The 19,493-nt window shown below is 38.4% G+C and overlaps 2 protein-coding genes across 3 annotated transcripts in view; one reads left to right on the top strand and one right to left on the bottom strand.

The window, feature by feature from the left end:
• The window catches only part of LOC307168281 (GDP-L-fucose synthase-like), a 553,698-nt gene that overhangs the window by 36,163 nt on the left and 498,042 nt on the right, over positions 1 to 19,493 (top strand). The window lies entirely within an intron of this gene.
• On the bottom strand, positions 7,119 to 10,776 carry LOC307168285 (uncharacterized protein). Of its 2 annotated transcripts, none has more exons than XM_079888054.1 (2): positions 10,078 to 10,776; positions 7,119 to 8,052 (listed from the first exon to the last, which is right to left on the bottom strand). In XM_079888054.1, the coding sequence occupies exons 1-2, from the start codon at positions 10,621 to 10,623 to the stop codon at positions 7,693 to 7,695; spliced, it is 906 nt and encodes a 301-aa protein (XP_079744180.1). In that variant the 5' UTR covers positions 10,624 to 10,776; the 3' UTR covers positions 7,119 to 7,692. The 2 variants fall into 2 exon arrangements, with proteins under 2 accessions (XP_079744180.1, XP_079744181.1); XM_079888055.1 differs by having other exon boundaries at positions 10,096 to 10,776.

Genomic DNA, 19,493 nt, shown 5'->3' with positions numbered 1-19,493 from the left:
TGTTCTGTTTTATAAATATTTTAAAGATTTATTGTTTTGAAAAAATGTTTATACAGAAAAGTCACAGTAAAAACTTTAAAAATTGTTTAAAAAAATAATGATTCAAATAAATGTTGCTCTTTTGAAAGTTCTATTCAAAGAATACTGAAAACTGTATCATAGTTTCCACAAAAATATGAAGCTGTATAACTTATAATAATCATAAATGTTTCTTGAGAATCAAATAATCATATTATAATGAATTCTTAAGGATCATGTGACACTGAAGACTGAAGTAATGATGCTGAAAATTCAGCTTTGATCACAGGAATAAATTACACACTTTATACTGTATATTTACATGTATATTTAAGAAAAGTTATTTTTATTGTAGTAATATTTCACAATATAACTTTTTTAGGGTATGCTTGATAAAATGCAGGCTTAAGATGTGATCAGGAAAGTGTTTTTTTATGTGAAAGATGTATTTGATGTGTCAATAAATGGTTTTATAAACTCTTTTGTGAATTTTCGTATTATGAATATTAAATATAATCATGAATTCACGGTTGAAATTAGGCCTGAAAAAGACGTCTTTTCAACTCACTTTACAACCTAATTTAGACGCGATTGGGACGTCATTTTATTGTCGTCTTTTCAACGACCTGAAAAAGACGTCTTTTCACCTTTCACTTTTCAACCAAATTTTAACGTTGTTTAGACGACTGGCAATGTCGTCTTTTCGACGTCTTTTCAACGAGTTTTTGCTGGGTGGGGTTTGTCTGTGCGGAATTGGCCTTAAGCCAGCTAACATTTGTTCCACTTTATTTTCTTCCACAGATCAAAGACTGTGCTCGTAAATATTATTCACGTAAATTGCATTCAATAAAAATGGTGTCTAGCCTAGCAACTAATTCTTTGCTAACTAGCAGAACGAAAATATGAGCTGCTAGCGCAAAAACAGCGCAGCTAACGTTAGTCAATGTTAGCTTCGTTCGCGCCATAAAAGCTTTCATATTACCCCCATTTGCACTACTTTACTCAGAAATTTTTTTTATATTGTTGTCCTAATTAATAGAATTCGAGTTCTGAATTCTTTCTTTTCGTTTCATCTAGGGAAGCACTGTCAAATGAACATGAACAAAGTTTAAACGGATCGATAATAATCAACATTTAATCAGCAACAGTTCGAAATATGTAGGTCGACGTAACTCGATTGATATGCTCGGCGTGAAATGTTGATGCTTTTTAAGGAAATTGAACACAACTTACCTCAAGTTCACTGTAATGACGCAGGATCGAAAAGGGATGATTTTAAGTCAGGCGTTGAGTTTTATCTCACCGAAAGTTGTGCACACGTCTTGCGTGCTGACGCTCGCTGCAGCAACTGTTGAAATCGGCTTCATACCGGTAAACGCATCTGAGCCGAGCGCCCAGAGTTTAACCGTCACTGCTGGTAAACATTTGAAATAGCCAGTAAAATGAATTTTAGACTCAGTGTTAATTTTAGACTACCCAACTACTCAGCCGATGCGCGACTGCAATCACCATGACTGTGCGAGTGATGTCAAGCGGCCATGCATTTTTAAAATACACGTAAAGAATCTTCATGACAACTAAATATTTTTGCTATGGTTATAAATATTAAAAATTGCTCTGTGCAAAATGACTCTATTATTATTATTATTTACCGCAGATATTTTGTTTTGGACAACGACATTCGACGAGTATAACATCCAAAGATACAGTCAGGAATTTACGTCAATTTTAAAATAATTTTTTAATTATTGCTACATTAAAACCATCCTTGATTTAACCTAAGCCGAGTCATTTCCAGAAGTGGTCCAGATCATACAGCAGAGCCGAGTTACCAGTTACGGTGAACATGAATCGGCCCAGTGCTTTACAGCCGTAACAAAAATGCATGTGCCAGAGCGAGCTGCGGGCCACAATCGGCCCGGTTAACACACGCCGATGCCGAGTCTGAGCCGCAGGCGCCGCGGGGCAGCCGAGCTCGGGCCGATTATACATGCTATCTGGGGGGGGTGGCCCGGTGGCTAGAGCCACTGCCCCTCTGCCCTCATCGACTGAGGTGCCCCTCTTCCCCATCCCCACCGCTCCGCTCAAAGCATTCCGCTGATTCCGCTAATCCGCTCCAGGTTTTCCCGCTCGCTTCGCAGCATCACTCACAGTATACGACAGTTCATGAAAGCTGTCGCATTAACAGGTAGGCTATGCAAGACAGTGGTTGAATCTGCGAAATTAGTCATTTGTTTTTGTTGTATTTATGTCGGTAATGTTTTGCTCTTGGTCTTCTGGCTTCTGGCTCTTTCTTTGATTTATAACAACCAGGGCTGGACTGGCCATCGGGCATACGGCGCACTTTCCCGGTGGGCCGACGTGCTTTTTGGGCCGATACATCCCTATGGATACATCTCATACTCATACATTATTTTTATTATTAGGCCTATTATTTTTTCTTTTTCTTTTTAACGGCCCATAAATTTGTACATCGGCGGCCCATTCGTTTTGTTTTGTTTTGCTTAATTGGCGGTGCTGGGTTTGTGCCGGTGTAATGCATTGATCAGAAAAAGTCAGCGTTAGGTTTTTTTTTTCTTCTTCTGACAGACCAGTCCATGAAACAAGTAGATCAGCGGCCCATTGATTATTTTCTTGATTGACACTGGGCTGGGCCAATCACAACTTTAAACGAGTGAACGAGCGTGCAGCAGTATCAGTGTGTATCGGTCGAAATAGTTAGCAAGATGGAGAAGAAACGCAAGGAATGTGCAGAAAAACAGCTTGAAAAAATAGAAACAAGCCCTTGAAGCAGACACTGTAAAATGTGTCAAAATATACACTACCGTTCAAAAGTTTGGGGTCAGTAAGATTTTTTAATGTTTTTAAAAGAAGTAGCCTATCTTCTGCTCACCAAGGCTACATTATTTGATAAAAAACAAACAGTAATATTGTGAAATATGACCATTTAAAATTACTGTTTTCTATTTTAATATATTTTAAATTGTAATTTATTCCTGTGATCAAAGCTGAATGTTCAGCATCATTACTCCAGTCTTCAGTGTCACATGATCCTTCAGAAATAATTTTAATATGATGATTTGATGCTCAAAAAACATTCATTATTATTATCAATGTTGAAAACAGTTGTGTACAATTTTTTTTTTCAAAATCCTTTGATGAATAGAAAGTTCAAAAGAACAGCATTACTGTATATTCACATAGAAAACAGCTGTTTTAAATTGGAATAATATTTCAGAATATTACTTTTTGTTTGCATTTTTAATCAAATAAATGCAGCATTGGTGAGCAGAAGATACTTCTTTTAAAAACATTAAAAATCTTACTGACCCCAAACTTTTGAACGGTAGTGTATGTTTTCTGACCTTCATCAGCTCCTGTGGCAGATGATGATAGTGAGGAGGAGGAGAGAGATGAGAAAATGTAGAGCCTGCGGTAAGCAGAACTACTTTCAAAACACTTATGCCATGTCATGAGTAAAATTCACCCGTAAATTCACAGTAAAATACTGGTAGCTGTGGTTCCAGCCCTTTACTGTAATTTTACGGTTTCAACAATGCTGTTATTTTACAGTAAAATACTGGCAGCTGTGATTCCAGCCCTTTACCGTAATTTTACGGTTTCAACAATGCTGTAATTTTACAGTAAAATACTGGCAGCTGTGGTTCCAGCCATTTACTGTAATTTTACGGTTTCAACAATGCTGTAATTTCACAGTAAAGTACTGGCAGCTGTGGTTCCAGCCATTTACCGTAATTCTACAGTTTTTAATTTTATGGCTGTGCTTCACAAAGTACTGGCAGTAATGGTTCCATCTATAATTCTATAGTATAAAAAGTTAGAATATAAATACTGTTTTCTATTTACTCTATTGTCCGATATCTATTAACATCCACATATTTACTCAATGGAAAAAATGAAGAAAATATAGATTATGGTACAGTATTGTTTGCCATTTATTTAAACAGGCTAACAAGTTTTAACAATACATTAACAGTTAAGGAAAAAAAGTCACAGAAAATACATTGTAAAATTCAATGTGAGGAACCAGTAGGCAAACAAAGAAACCTTACATTCAAAATGTCACATCAACATCCAGGCAAGAGAGGAATTCTGAGTCTGAGAGGAAAATATTGAGAACCAATGGATGAAAAATCCTTGATAGAGGCAAAAAAATGCCAAAACATCTCAAACATCTCATCTGAAAGATCTGGCCTGAGAGGAAGTCTGGATCTGAGAGGACAAGAGATCCATCCAATGGGTGAAAAAACGTAGGAAGAGGCAAAAAACAGCCAACATGTCCCACATCAGCTTTTGACACATCTGGTCTGAGAGGAAATCCAGATCTAAGAGGAAAGAAAATCAAGAAAATCTTAGTGGTAAAATAAATCACATGACAAAAACTAGTGATCACATATTCTATGAACACTTTTAAAAGAGACATAAAATGATCATGTACATAACTAATCTTAGAGATTATCTATACTTTACTAAACACATCTCAATAAACATTCACAGTGCTGTAGTAAGTGAACTTCTTGTTACTTAATGACCCACAAATGTTTTTTTGTTTGTTTTGTTTTTGTAATAGTTGTTCATGATTGGCTTGTTTGTTCTGAGCAGTTAAACTGTCCACTGTTCTTCAGAATAAAATCATCCCCCTGGCACCCTATATAATAGCGGAGTCCTCTAACTAATGAGTAGTTCTCATTGTGAAAAGATGGGTGTTAAAACCATGCAGTCACTATTGTAAAGGGTTTAATTGTTTAGAATGTGCTGGAAAACCAAAGACTGTGCAAGACATGGTGGATTTTTCTGAAGAACATTGGGCAGTTTAACTGCTCAGATCAAACAAGGTACTCATGAACAACCATCACAAAACAAAAACAACATTTGTGGTTCATAGAGGTACAATGTAGTCACTTACAAAATGTACATTTTTATTACACAGCACTGAGAGTGGCTAATGGGATGTTTAGTAAAGTCATGAAAGATTATAATTGTTTGTGTAGCTAGCTTAAACACTTTGTTTGTCTACATGTGACTGATGAAGACATTTTATGACCAATTAATGCAGAAAATCATCCAATTCCAAAGGGTTCAGATACTTTCTTACCACTGAATATGAATGCAGTTAAGAGATGTTGATTCTTTTAGGAAGCTGCACAAATGTGAGTGTCAGTGGGCATTTAAGGCCCCGTTTACACGATAGGAAAATATTTCCTATTTTCAGATATTTCCCTGCGTTTTGGCCTGTCATTTACACGAAAACGCCGTTTTTATCGCAGAAAACGATTATTTCTAAAAACTCCGGCCAAAGTGGCGATTTCTGAAAACGCTGGTTATGTGTTGCCGTGTCAACTGGGAGAAACGGGGTTTTAGGTTCTCAAACGTCACATTATGCGCCAGAAAATGCTTAACATCATGTGAGCGCCCTATGTTTAGAGTTTGTTTGGGTAACGTTACTGTTTGATCATGGATGCTGTTAAGGTGGTACTCATTTTTACGTTTGTGCAAACGCTTTTGGCCTGTTTGCATTTGCAAACACAACTGCTGTATTATATCGAGAAGCAGAGGAGAAGGAGTACACGAAGGTCAGCATTTTTACAGCAGCTTTCCCTTCCAAGACGCCGGTATATTGCCTGCCAACGTCGCCGTCGCCGGTTTTGGATCCGACCTGGGCGAACCGCGGTCTGGTGGGAAAACTTTGAGAAAGAAGTCGTGCTACCGGAAGAATGGCATGAGAACTTCCGAATGTCACGGTCATCTCTACTGACGCTTTCGGAGTTACTACGTCCCTCCATAGAAGGTCAGACTACTGTCATGCGGTCGCCGGTCAGTGTAGAGAAAAAAGTCGCCCTCACCCTATACTATTTAGCTGATGAGGGTAGACTACGTAAGACGGCCAACTCATTCGGCCTATCTAGATCGGCAGTTTCAATAATAATCCGAAAAGTGTGTAGAGCAATAACTGTCCACTTGGGTCCTAAGTATATAACACTGCCGAAATCCGAAGATGCTGTCCAGCAACTTGTGCAGGGTTTTGAAGAAGCTCATGGCCTCCCTCAGTGCCTAGGTGCTGTGGATGGGACGCATGTAGAGATAAAGCAACCACCAGCCAATTCCAGTGACTACATCAATAGGAAAGGGAGGTTTACCTTAAACATTCAAGCCACCTGTGATTATAAATATGCCTTCATGGACGTGGTAGTGAAATGGCCTGGGAGCGTGCACGACGCACATATTTTTGCTAACTCCACTCTTAACACGTCCTTGAAAGATAGAAGCATCCCTCCCTGTCCAAGGCAAATCATCGAAGATGAAGAGGCCATACCGGTTTACATACTAGGCGACCCTGCATATCCACTGCTCCCATATCTTATGAAGGAATATGTCAATGGGGGAAGCACTGCCCAGGAGCAGTACTTTGGACTATCTTTGTGCCGAGCAAGGATGGTGATAGAATGTGCGTTTGGGAGACTAAAAGCCCGGTTCGGAGCCCTGAGAAGGGCCATGGACATTAATCTGGCTGATCTTCCCTTTGTAATTTATGCATGTTTCGTGCTGCACAATTACTGTGAGGCTTCCAAGGACACGGTAGATGACAACACTGTTGCTGAAGCAATTCAATATGACAGGGAAAACCAGCCAGACACACAACCACATGCCAGAGCAGATTGCATGACATCAGAAGGGTATCAGACAGTATGACATTGTGTGACATCTCAAAGTTTAAAGTTCTTATTGTCTTAGTTCACAATATTTTGATTTTGCTCATCATAGACCTAAACACTGTGTGCTCCTTACATGCCAGTATTTAGGCAGTATGTTTTGGCTACATTTCAATGTGTTAAGCATTTAAATTTACAACATGTTAAAGCAAATATGTTTAGTTTTCTATTCTTTACATTGTACATGTTTACAAGTCACTTGGATGTAATGTATCGACATTGCCAAGTGTAAATGTTATTTGTTTGTTAGAATGCCATTATCCACATAAAGAATGAGAAATTCTAAATGGTCCTGTGTGAACGCTTTCTATAATAGGTTGATCTGGTTTGAACCATATTGAATAAACACAAACACACGTCTTAATTTTTCAGACATTTTATTTCTGAGATGTTTGTCATTAATCCAGAAAATCAGACAAGCATAGAAGTGCAACAAAGTGGCATTTGTAATGCAAATGGTCAAATAATAAATAAAGGCATATTTCAAGTAAACTTAAGACTTCAAGAGGAATTCACAAATTGACTAAAGTAGTGCATATAAGCTGCCTCTTCAGTACTGCTTTTTAAGCAATAGGCACTTTAAGTAAAAAAAAAAAATCAAGAGGCCTTAACTCAAGGCTACCTATATAGTACCCATTTTTAAATACTTGGTACAAAAATATTGGAACTGCTCAGGGTAACATTTCACACTATAAAAACATCCACAAACATAACATAATAAGGTTATGAACAAAATACAGTACCAATATACAATACCAGTATTGGAATTTTTTTTCTACAAATTACAATTGCACATCAATTGAAACTTTTTATATCTCAATATCGCTAATCCTCCTTAAGGGCTTGGGTATATAAAAACTGACCCTGCATGACCTCAACAGGTGAGTGTGCCAACTCAGTTATGTTGATGGTGCTGAGTGGAACTGCGTTGGGTGGTCTGTTGTCAGCTGACGAGTTGGGTGGGAATGAGTGCTGAATTTTGGAAATAGGAGTGTGTGTGTAGTGGTGGCGTGTGTGCATAAACTGGTCCATAAGGACCTCTTCCATCAAATGGGATATTGTAATGTGGTGGTGTCTGCACAACTTGCCGCATTAGAGCAAACCCATCTGCAATTGATGATGTTAGCCTATCCAGGGTATTTGTTATTTTAGAGAAATTTTCGGATGCCTGCTTTTCTGAGGTCTCAATAATTTCCATAAGTTTCTTCTTGACATTTTTGTCATCCTCAATGGCATTCAGCCACTGGTTTTCAGCTGGCAGCTTCCTCTTGAACCGTTCATGCCGGTGTCCCTTCAGTTTAGCCTTTACAGAGTAGAACAAAGAAAATGTATTAAAACATGCTCATTTGCATAAGTACACCTATACAAAAATAATCACATTTCATATTACCATGATGAATGATGGCCTATATTCCCTCAGCATAATCAATCTATGAACAAGTACTTAACAGTAAACGTTAGGGCTGGGCGATAAATCGATTTTATCGATTAATTCGAATGTGCAGTTTACGTCGATTTTTTTTAATAAAAATCGGTTTTCTCTTTAACATTCGCCGACGCTCCCCTCTGGGCTCCCGTAACTCCGAACGGGCTCAGCTCTTCCCCCGTGCGTTTGGCATAGAGATACACAAACAACACGGCAAGACCGCGGCAGCACAAACACACCCGCCAAAAAACAACCTACAGTCTTACAAACTGAATCCGCAGAGCTGCCAACTCTCACGAATTCACCGTGAGACTCACGCAATCGTCACTTTTTAAACGCTCTCACGCCACACATCCATTTTCTCACGCAGAGAAAAGTCGCGAAGCAAAGAGGACACTGACACCGACAGACAAGACAGAGAAGGTTACTATTGCTATGAAACAAATTCTCAGCTCTCAGATTCTGTCGATTTAATTACGAAATTCAAACAATAAACACCGTTTTGGCGCTTGACAGATCGCTGACAGAGTTCAAGCGGCACGTGAACCGATCACCTGTTACTCTTTACTACTAGTTAATAGTAGGCTAAATAAACACGAATGATCAATAATAGGTAATTTGAAAGATACAGTTCAACTTACCGAAATGAAATAAAATCGATCATCTGTGTTTTTCAACTGCGGAAAGAGGTCTATAATAACAGCTAGAGGACAATACGTCACGTAAAGTTACTTTTACCTCTGGAAAGCCCATTAATGACCATAGCACATTAGTTAGACTTTAAAATAATTGCTGTAGAGAGTAGTATTTTGCTAAATATGATAACTATATTACATATTTATTATATTTTTACCTATATCATTAAAATATTATAATGTTGAACTTGTTATTATAAAAAAACGCATAATATTTAATTTGAGATGTTATTTTTAACCTTTAATAATAATAACAGCTGACAGGGCTTTAAATTAACATGTATCTACTGTACCTAGTATTTATCCAAAGGAATCGATATTGAATCAAGATCAGGATCAAATCACAAGAATTGAATTGAAATTGTGAAAGCAATAATAAAAACAGTAGCATACCAGTCATTGTACCATGTAAACATTGTGTTGTCACTAAACTTAATAAAATTCTGTTTAGTTACCAAATGTTTTGACAATCACAATACACTTTATTGTGATGTACATTTTTTTTCACGTTCCCCACCAATCCCAATCCACCCATTTCATGTTATGTTATGTTATGTTACATTTTCACTGTTTACAAAGGCAGGGCCTGCCATCTTGTCTTTTTGGCTTGTTGTTTCTGATTGCACTTTAACCCCAAGGGGAAAATCCAAATCAAATCCCAGAAGGGAAAATCAAAACAAAATAAAGTGAAAAATTGTTTTGAACAATTTCTTTGTCATCTGCAGATTGATTTTAAGTAGGGGAAGAAAAAAAAATCGGTTTAAATCGTAAATCGGATTTTTTGTGAAAAAATCGGGGATTTTTTTTTAGGCCATATCGCCCAGCCCTAGTAAACATCACGATTCACAACAGACTATAGGAATACAGAAATTAAAACATACTTTCAATGGAAGGCTAATCTCCCCAAAATGTACATGACAGACACAGGAATTTTTTTTTGCCAATAGACATTAAACTGTGCAACACTTCCCCGTTGCTGTAATGTTGTAGCACATGAGAACGACTGACGTGACTTCTCTTCATTAGCCTACTTTTTTATTTTTGCCTTTTACCACTACTTTTTTACGTGTATGTTTACAGACTATGGACGGAACTATTGTGACAAAGAAATTTTCTTCAGGATGAATTATTTTGCTGAAAGATTTCTTATATTATCTTATATTTCACAGATACATACACTCATTTATACAAAGCCAAAAATACATACATGACAATAAATAAATACCTGAAGCAGGTCTCTCCTCTGCTTCACTGTGGGGGTGATGGTCACACTTCCATCAACATCTTGAACCTCTGCTTCAGACTCGGCGTCCAAGAATTCCACCAAGGACGAAGCAGATGTGGCGGGGGAAGGAGAAAAGGAATCCTCCAGTTCATTGGTCTCGATGCCGGAGGCAATGGTCGTAGTGGCTGGGGAACCACCCCAAACCTGCTCGCACAGTTCAAAGTAGAGGAGCACCACTCTTCCGTGGCCGCTCCTGCGTCCAGTGTCCACTGAATTTCTGTATTTCCCTCTTATTGCCTTAAGTTTAGTTGTCAGATGGGCTCGCGTTATCTCCTCCTTTACATGAGGAAACTCATCGTTGGTCTCGGACGGGTATTGCTCCAAGAATTGCACCAACATGTCGACATATTTGGACTGGCAAGATTCCCAGTCAACATTGTCTTGGGATTTACTTGCCTTGTAGTCTAACGCGACTTTAAGGAGTAACTCAACTTCGCTGTCTGTCCACACAAACGAACCTCGCGCCATGTCTGTTGTTTTGAAAGGAACAGGAAGTCGCTTGTGCTATTCGTTGTTGTCGATTTTGAGGATTCTGATTGGCTTGCATGGCTTTATCTTTCTCCCTACACTGCCGCCCATAGGTTTGGCATAGTTATGATGGCGCTCGACGGCGTATTTATGCGGGTTGATGTAAACGACAACTTTTTTGAAAACGGTGTTGTGTGCACGATGTTATTTTTGAAAACGGAGGGGGGGGGGGGGATATTCGTTTCTCTAAATACCCGGCTATGTGTAAATGTGGCCTAAGTTTAGTTACCTAGACGAAGTTCCATTCGAAATCGATGAGGTTCTTCAGGAGAGAAGCAACTTTGGGATTGACACATAGACTGTAAAAAATATGGACAAAGCGTCTGTGACGTCACCCATAGACTTTCTGAAGAACGGGTTTGAAGCCGTTTATGGGGGGTATGGGCGGCGCCATCTTGGAAAATCTTGGGAAATCCTAACCCCGCCCACCTTCTAACGCAGCGCGCGTCACTCAGTTCGCCTGCTACTCCGGTTATCTCTGTGTATATTTCAGGCAACGAAATATGTTATAAAACACCATACTAACTCTTTTCGTTTTCATTTAAAGAAATCTTAAACATTATAGCCACACAAATGTGGTTCAGGCAACGCATATTGATTATATTCAACTGCACATAACGTTTGCCTATTTATGAAAAAAAAAAATATATATATATATATATAAAACACAAACCTACCTCTTTTCATTTTAAATATAATATAAAAATATTAAACATTTTATGGTCCAGGCAATATGTGCATTTGTACTAAACAACAGATTTTGCAGTAAACAACATTACATATCATCTTCGTTGTATTAAAATTTAAAATGACAAAAACTCAACCCAGTCTCTTTTTGTTAAATTTCAGTTTTATCAATGTTAGCCATTATAAAAGTATAGGTAAAAGGTATAAGAAGCTATACAAATAAAGCAAACAATTCAGTCAAACATACAAAGTCAGCGCGAGTCTAACCATACATCGGTAAAGTTAAATAGCTTATAAAGTTATGAAACTTCCCCTCAGCCAAAACGATTGCCCAGGGAAAAAAAAATATAGATTCACGAGACCAAAAATCGCCCATTAGATATACACAAGATGAATTATATCTCATGTTTAACCACTACAGAGACGCCAGAGTCCGCGGCATTGGCGGCAAACCTCAGAACGTCAAGCCGATGTAAGACTGTTCCAGGCGGGGTTCATCGCGCCGAGCACCCGGTCATCGCTGGATCAACTGGATAAAATTTTCATAAATCTTTAAATAAACCACAGATTTGAGCTTTAAACAACTACATTCTCGCCTGAAAAACTCTTAAAACTACATTTCATGATACAGAAACAGTAGTATTATATGTCAACTGTATTAAAAAATGGCGCTTCTTATGTTGACATTCTCCGTGGCGCTGCCTTGTCAGCTGTCAATCAAGCTGTCAATCAAAGTTAACCACGCCCTTATTGTCATGTATTTTATATCTAAATACGATCTAAACTAACGAGTTAGAAAAAAATTCACCCCCCTCAGAGTTGTCAGGCACTCGGAACCTATCGAAAAATACAATAAAAGTCCATGGGACCAACTTGTAAAAACATGAATTTATGCTGTGAAAACGGACATTTTAACATGGGGGCTATGGACATTTGCTCCCTTTTGGGACCTGCCCCTAGCGGATTTTCGATGTATTGCAGTTTTTCGCACTTCCGGGTAGGCTTCATTTTTCAGATCAGAATGTTGCCGCTTGGATTGACAGTGGCAGACTTCTTGCTGACAAGTTTGAAACCACCTTGCCTCTGCAGGTCTTCGAACCTCTTTCAGGGTTTATCCCAACGAATCGTCTAAGGGTAATAAAAAAAAAAAACACACCCACACACACATTAAAAAAGAAAACTTACCAAATCTACCTTTTATCAATTTAAATATTGGTTTAAATATAAATAATTAACCAATTTAAAGGGTACTATAAAAGGTGATAAAATACCTTTGAATGAATTCCAAGGTGCCACATGCCTCCATGGATACTGAAGATTGAAGACGTAGAACATTGCAAACATGGTTGCTATTGCAGTCAGGAATCTTGGTTGTATGCCCTCACAAACAACACGACCCTCTAGGGTAATCATCCAGCGTTCAGTACAGTTCTCTGCCCTCCCTGAAATGGTTTTTTTATTTTTTTTTTTTATTTTAAATAACAGTTTACACAATATTCTCAATTTTCTGATTATTTACTCACTCTAGGGCCATGTAAAACATTTACATCAAGTGAATGATTCCTAGAAAAAAAGAAGAAATAATAATTATTTCGTCATATTAAACCAAGCAAAGAAATTTGACGTCGAGCATGGAGAACATTGAATAGTGAAATGCCTTGAGAACTGTCTGTCTTCAAAACGTGTTTCGCGCCGAAAAGTCGAGAATATCCGCCTCCTTTCAGAAATAACCTCTTTGACATTTTAATAGTATGTAAGTTACATGTGAATCTCACAAAAACACAGGTAACAGTTACTCGCACCACTAAATCGAAATATATATCTATTTTGCTTTGAGAATTTGAACAGCTTTACAATTTGCATGGAAACTAAACAAATTGACCACTAACTTTTAATTATTATAATGGATCTGGATATTTCGAGTAGTTTTGTAATTATTCTCCATCTTATGTGCATGATATATGCAAATAACATTAATCTGGTAATTCGCATCGTGTAACATTACTGAATCAGAAATTCATGTAAATCGAGTTAAGGGTTACTACAAATGAAAGCCAAAATAATTTCTAACTTAACTTTAATCAAGCAAATAGTTCGCCGTGATAATCGGAGCTCAGAGAACATTTATTAGCAGGCGAAATGCCTCAACCGTTGAGAGCTCTGTCTACAAAACGCGATTCGCGCTCAGTAACAGCACAATCAAAAATACCTCGTGAAAAAGGCGATTGTAGGCTACAGGTGGGAGCAACATAACAGAATAACAGTAAATAAACTTACCTTGAACAGTGTTCTTCTTAAGACCGTCTAGATGACCCGAAGATGTCTAGATGACCTGAAGATGCCCCGCCCCCACGTGCTATTTTTTACAGTCTAGAAGGCCGTACACACTGGGGCCAGTTTCACAAAGATAGACTTTGACTATGGCTTAGATATAGTAGATAGTCAGACTTCAGAGAGACATCTAAATCAGACCGTTGCACAAAGCACTTAAGACTCTGACTATCTTAAGTAGGACTACACTGCAATGCATTATGGGTAAAATAAGACACTTTCAGAGAATGTCTAATAAGGCGAGAAGTTTCACTCTCAGTACACTTCCGGCTTCTGAACTAGTTGCAGTTCCTCTCTGATTCCATATGAGGGCGCTCACAGGACGAGTGCAGAATGAATGGAGGTCTATGGCGCTATACCAATAAAAATCCACTTTTCTCAGGATATAATTTTTTGTCTAGTAATTTGAATGTTGTATTCGAAAGGAAATGCAAATAAATTACACATTGCTGGGTGTTAGATTTTTTAGAGTCACTGTTGGGGACTGCCCCACTGATGCCGGTTTTTAAGGGTGTTAACCACTTCAGTACTCTGATCAGGGAGCAGTGGCGGATCTAGAAAATTTTACATGGGGGGGCAAAGGGGTGGCAAGAGGTCTTGGCAGGGTGGCAGGGGTAGACGGTACATGGGAATCCCTATATATGAATTGCTTTAACAAAACAAACACAAAAACACTTTTTAACTACAGTAGTTATTGTTTAATCATGCCCTTACACACTACAACGGTTTTTAATTCACAACAGGAATGGCTGGTTTCATTGCTGTGATATCTGAGAGGAATTGGATTTAGGACTGCTTAGCTAATCAAATGATCGATCTCCTAACTGGCACTGTATTGTGAGTTGTAACGTAATGTCGGTGTAACGGCACCCATCAGTAAAATTATGGATTATGGGGCGGTTCTAAGGGCATTGGATATTCGGTGCTTCAGCCCAAACTAAAATTGGGTATTTTTTATTTAAAGGAATTAATTAATCATAAAAGTGATTTAAGTGAAAAATAAAGAAAAAGAAAGTCTTGTTGTATTAGTGAAATAATTGTAACTATTTGCAACTTATTTATTATTTTTAATTAAACATGCATTCTCTCTAAATGAATCAAGGAAATTATAGCATATTTTCAATTCAAAACGGCAAAATTTAATAAAAAAAAAGAAAGAAAAAAAAGCTGAGTAATTTTCGTCACCGGATAGTGTCGGTAGTTGAACTTTTCCATTGTAAAACAGTCAAATATAAAAAAATGATCTACTTACATTTTACCAGGCATTCGTTAACTTCTTTAACGTTAATCATTTTGATATTGATGAGCTGGACTGCTGAACTTTTAGTCTTCCTAACAACAAACAGAGCGTTGCGTAATGTAGTGCATCAGAGCAGCATCAATAATAATATCAATTGAATCTCTTATTTGCATCTTAAGTTTATTGCCAATAATAATGACAGGTTTGGAGTCAAACACGAACGTGAACTCATGAGCTCACGCAAAACACATCTTCAGCACAGCGACTCATTTAAACGCCTCTGATTGGCCGATGTGATCAACAGACATGTCTCTGATTGGCTACAACAATGCTCAACGCTGCAAAAGCACGTCAAAAGTACCTTTATGCAAAGGGAAAAATATAGCCTAAATAAAAATGTAATATGCACTGTTCATGATTAGGTAATCGCGGCCGCTGTAATCTTATTCACATTTGTTTTTCTGATTAATTGTTTTGCTCTATGAGAAAGACAATTTAACAAAATATTCGGGGCTTTAATAAAAAACATTCTGTTTCTCTCTCTGGCTCTACCCAGCCCTAGCGCCGCCCATCAATATTTTATATATTTTTTTTAAGCTGTTCTTGTCTTTACTTAAATCAAAATAAGGCTAATCAAAGGGAAGAGTGCTCTTACAAATCACGAGGGAGCGATTTTTGACCGCTGATTTTGGCTAACGTAATAGACTCGCTGTTTTTGCTGATGCTGAATCGTCTTTAGCATACAATACATTCATTACAAATGTAACTAAGTTAAACGTGTGTTTAAACTACACCTGGGGAAACTCACTTCACCTTCAGAGGCTCTGTCCGGGGCAGCTCAGTCTAGTCGAGTTGCAGGACCACCGCACCGCAGCAGACTCGCTGTGTGTGAGCTAGACTGAGCGCGAACGCCGCTCTGCACGTTTGAATCAGGGACGTAACTAAGTATTTGAGGGGCAGAGGGGAGGGTCGAAAAATACATTTAAAATTAAAAATTAAATTGTTCACTTTTGGTAAATGTATTAGACATAGTGGCGGGTTGTTTTTGTAAGTAAAGTTTTTGGATCATCAAAGTTAGGGGGGCAGCTGGGGGGGCAAGGCTCTAGAGTGGGGGGGCACCTGCCCCCCCTTGCCCCCCTGTAGATCCGCCCATGTCAGGGAGTCTGAGTCATCAAATTTCTTTCCACCATTTATTTAGGTACAGGGTTTCACCATATACACACTGATGCATTGGAGGTAGTTTTTCGTCAATAACCTTTGCCCTGCACTTGACGGTGCTGCACAGGTGGAAAACTGCGTCACATTCTGTTAGCTCTGCATGCATAACCAATAGCGCAACACTTACGCCGAACACGTATCATAATAAAAGTCGCATCTTGCATATTTACATAATACAAGCTCTTACCGAATATAAAGGCATAAGAGACAAATAAAAGTAAAGAATTCACAACAGCCGCCCCCACAGTTGAGCAGCAAATGTGCAAGTTAAGGGAATTCTTTAAGAGTCTTTGGTTTCGTCCTCAAAGGCTGGCAATGGAATGAGGCGAGCTACTGGCCTAGTGTACACCTTACCCTTGACAAGAACATCTGCTGTTCTCACACATCCATCCTTACTGACAACAGTCTTAACCACTTTACCGATAGGCCACTGAGCTCTGGGAAGTTGCGGATCAACTATCAAGACTACTGAGTCTACTGTCAGAGTGTCTGATGGTTTGTGCCATTTCTGGCATGTCTGGAGTGTAGGCAAGTAGTTCCTTGTAAATTGAGTCCAGAATTGGTCCACAAGATTTTGACAATGGCGCCATCTGCGCCGCCCCATTTCTCCTGAGGCATACGCCACCTGTGGAAGCGATGCATCCCGCCGCCCCATGAGGAGAAGGTTTGGTGTAATGGCGTCGAGGTCTGCAATGTCTGCTGAGTTATATCCGAGGGGTTTTGAATTTAAAATGCCCTCTACCTCTACTAAGACTGTAGACAGGACATCTTCCGAGATGGACTGACTTCCAACTGCCACTTGCAGAGCAGCTTTAATAGAGCGGACCTCTCGCTCCCAGACACCACCAAAATGGGGAGCATTAGGCGGATTAAACTTGAAGAGGATCTGGTACTTGGCTAACTGCTCCTTTAATTGGGAGTCCATAGCTGCAAAGGCTTCTCGCAGTTCTCGATCAGCACCACGAAAGTTTGTGCCACAATCTGACCTGATCTCCTTTGGTCTGCCGCGTCTGGCTATGAATCGCCGAAGAGCAAGCAGGAAAGCATCCACATCCATGGAGTTGAGAAGCTCTATGTGTACAGCTCTTGTGGTGAGACATTTAAAAATGACACCCCAACGTTTCTCAATCCTTCTGCCTATTTTAACCTGATACGGGCCAAAACAGTCCACTCCTGTGGAATAAAACGGTGGACAGAGAAGTCTGAGCCTCTCTGGAGGCAGGTCTGCCATCTGTGGTATCTTAGGCTTAGCTCTCCACCGCTGACATGATGAACAGTTAAGCTGATGGTGTTTAACCCTCTGGGGTCTGAGCTGTTTTCTGGGCCCTGGAGGTGTTCTGACATGCTCTGACATTTGTGGTTATTTCTGTTACTTGTGACATTTTCATGGCTAAAGTCTAATTACACTGTATTCAGCACAAACTCTGCTACAATAATATATCAGCAGCATGTATGTAAAAGTTTGTAGTTTTGAGATAATGACATTTATGCGTGGTTTGTGAAAATACAAAAATAAATTCTCACTGAAATAAGGTCATGAAACCCCTACTGATTATTTCTTCACAAGACTTTTGAAAATTGTATGACGTAGCCTAGAATATTTGCTCTAAAACTATGTGAGAATCACCCTGACTGCTCATTCAGAGAAGACAATATATTGATTTAAAAAATTTACGACGTGTTTTGTGTTAGAAAGCAATATGCGAAGGGGCGGATCATCTCATTAATATGAAAGCTTTCCACACCTGAGAAAGACAAAGAACCTCCCTAATGGCCCTATTAGGAGCTTATCAGGGCCCATCATTCTGACCACCCTTGCACAAAGAATTAGGAGATTTAAAAAAGAATGGCTTTTAAAATTGTTTGGATTTATTTACAACACAACATAATCCAAAGATACACAACAAAAAAGCACTTGTTGAAGAAAGAGACCTTTGTGCCATTCCTAAAAACATTGTACATACCTTTCATTTTCTAAGGTGTTTGATTTTCACATTACCATGTTCATGTACAGAGACATGTACTGTGAATGTTGAAGTCAGCAGGACTCAGTGGCATCTGGGCCCTGAAAAAAAAAGAAAAAAAAAAAAGTGAACATACTGATATCAAGAGAAAGGCCTGCACGATTTTGGGAATACATTTTAGATTTTTCTTGTTAAAATTGCTTTTTAAAATTCACAGAATACACACACTCACACAAATGTGTCCAACAATATATTATATAATGAACACCAGTTTTGTTGTGCCTTGTAGGTATAGGCTATGCGCAGTGCTGCATAAAATAATAACAATTATAGCAGCCTATATATATTTTCAAAAAGATTTCAGTAACAACTAAGCTAGAGAAAAATATATTGATTATCATGTTACTTCAAATGTTTCCATTCGTTATGATGATATGAAATGAGATAATAGTAAAAACATGAAGCCGTTTGGAGCGTTTTGCTTTTCCAAAATATGATACATTCAAACGCGATCGCGATCAAAAATATGATACATTAAAACGCGATCGCGATCAAAAATATGATACATTCAAACGCGATCGCGCTCAAATATAAAACATTATGGTTAGGCCTACCATATACATATCTACGTTTGAGCAGATATCCACAAACACAGTAACAGTAAACACGGGTCTAAATATGATAATATTCACCATATATCTAGCAACAGTTCAACTGCAATGTGACATTTATGCAACAATAGCAAACTAATATGTAAGAATTTCTTACCTTATCTTTCTTGTCTTCAAATATCGTTCTTCTTCTTCTGATGTAAATCCAATCTAAGCTCAGGCACTCTTTCAAACTCGACGAGAAGTGAAGTGTTTTGTTGTTGAGGTAATGAGGGCGATCGCGTTCCATGTGGAGATTTGCATGTGAATATCTTTTGCGCGAGTGGGCGTGGTAAATTAAAAAATAATTAGGAAGCGTTTGAGAAGCTGGACATCTTGTTGGTTTTATACAAATTACTTAAACAGAGAATATTTGTTTTCGTTTTGAATCCGATCATTTAAAAGTACACACTTAAATGTTTATAAAGGTGTATGGCTCATAAATGTGTGACAAGTATTCGCTGAGTTTTGTTTCAGTTTATAGACGTGCTCAAGAAAAAAAAGTTCACCGCGACGGAGAGGCAGAACGCACACCCTGTTTATTTTCTTTATTTTACAAAAGCACAATGTTTTGATTTGATTGGAAGTGGACACATACAAAAGTAGAAATACCACAGATTCTTTTTTTATATTTCTTTTTTCTGTATGACCATAAATGACGGAGAAATTTAAGTTTATAGTGCTACAATGTGGAGAAAATGCAGCAAAACGCGCCGGCGC

The sequence above is a fragment of the Squalius cephalus genome, assembly GCF_949319135.1.
Source record: "Squalius cephalus genome assembly, chromosome: 12".
In the NCBI taxonomy this organism is placed as follows: Eukaryota; Metazoa; Chordata; class Actinopteri; order Cypriniformes; family Leuciscidae; genus Squalius; species Squalius cephalus.
Note: the sequence above shows the minus strand (reverse complement) of the source record. Positions and strands in the feature narration are given on the sequence as shown.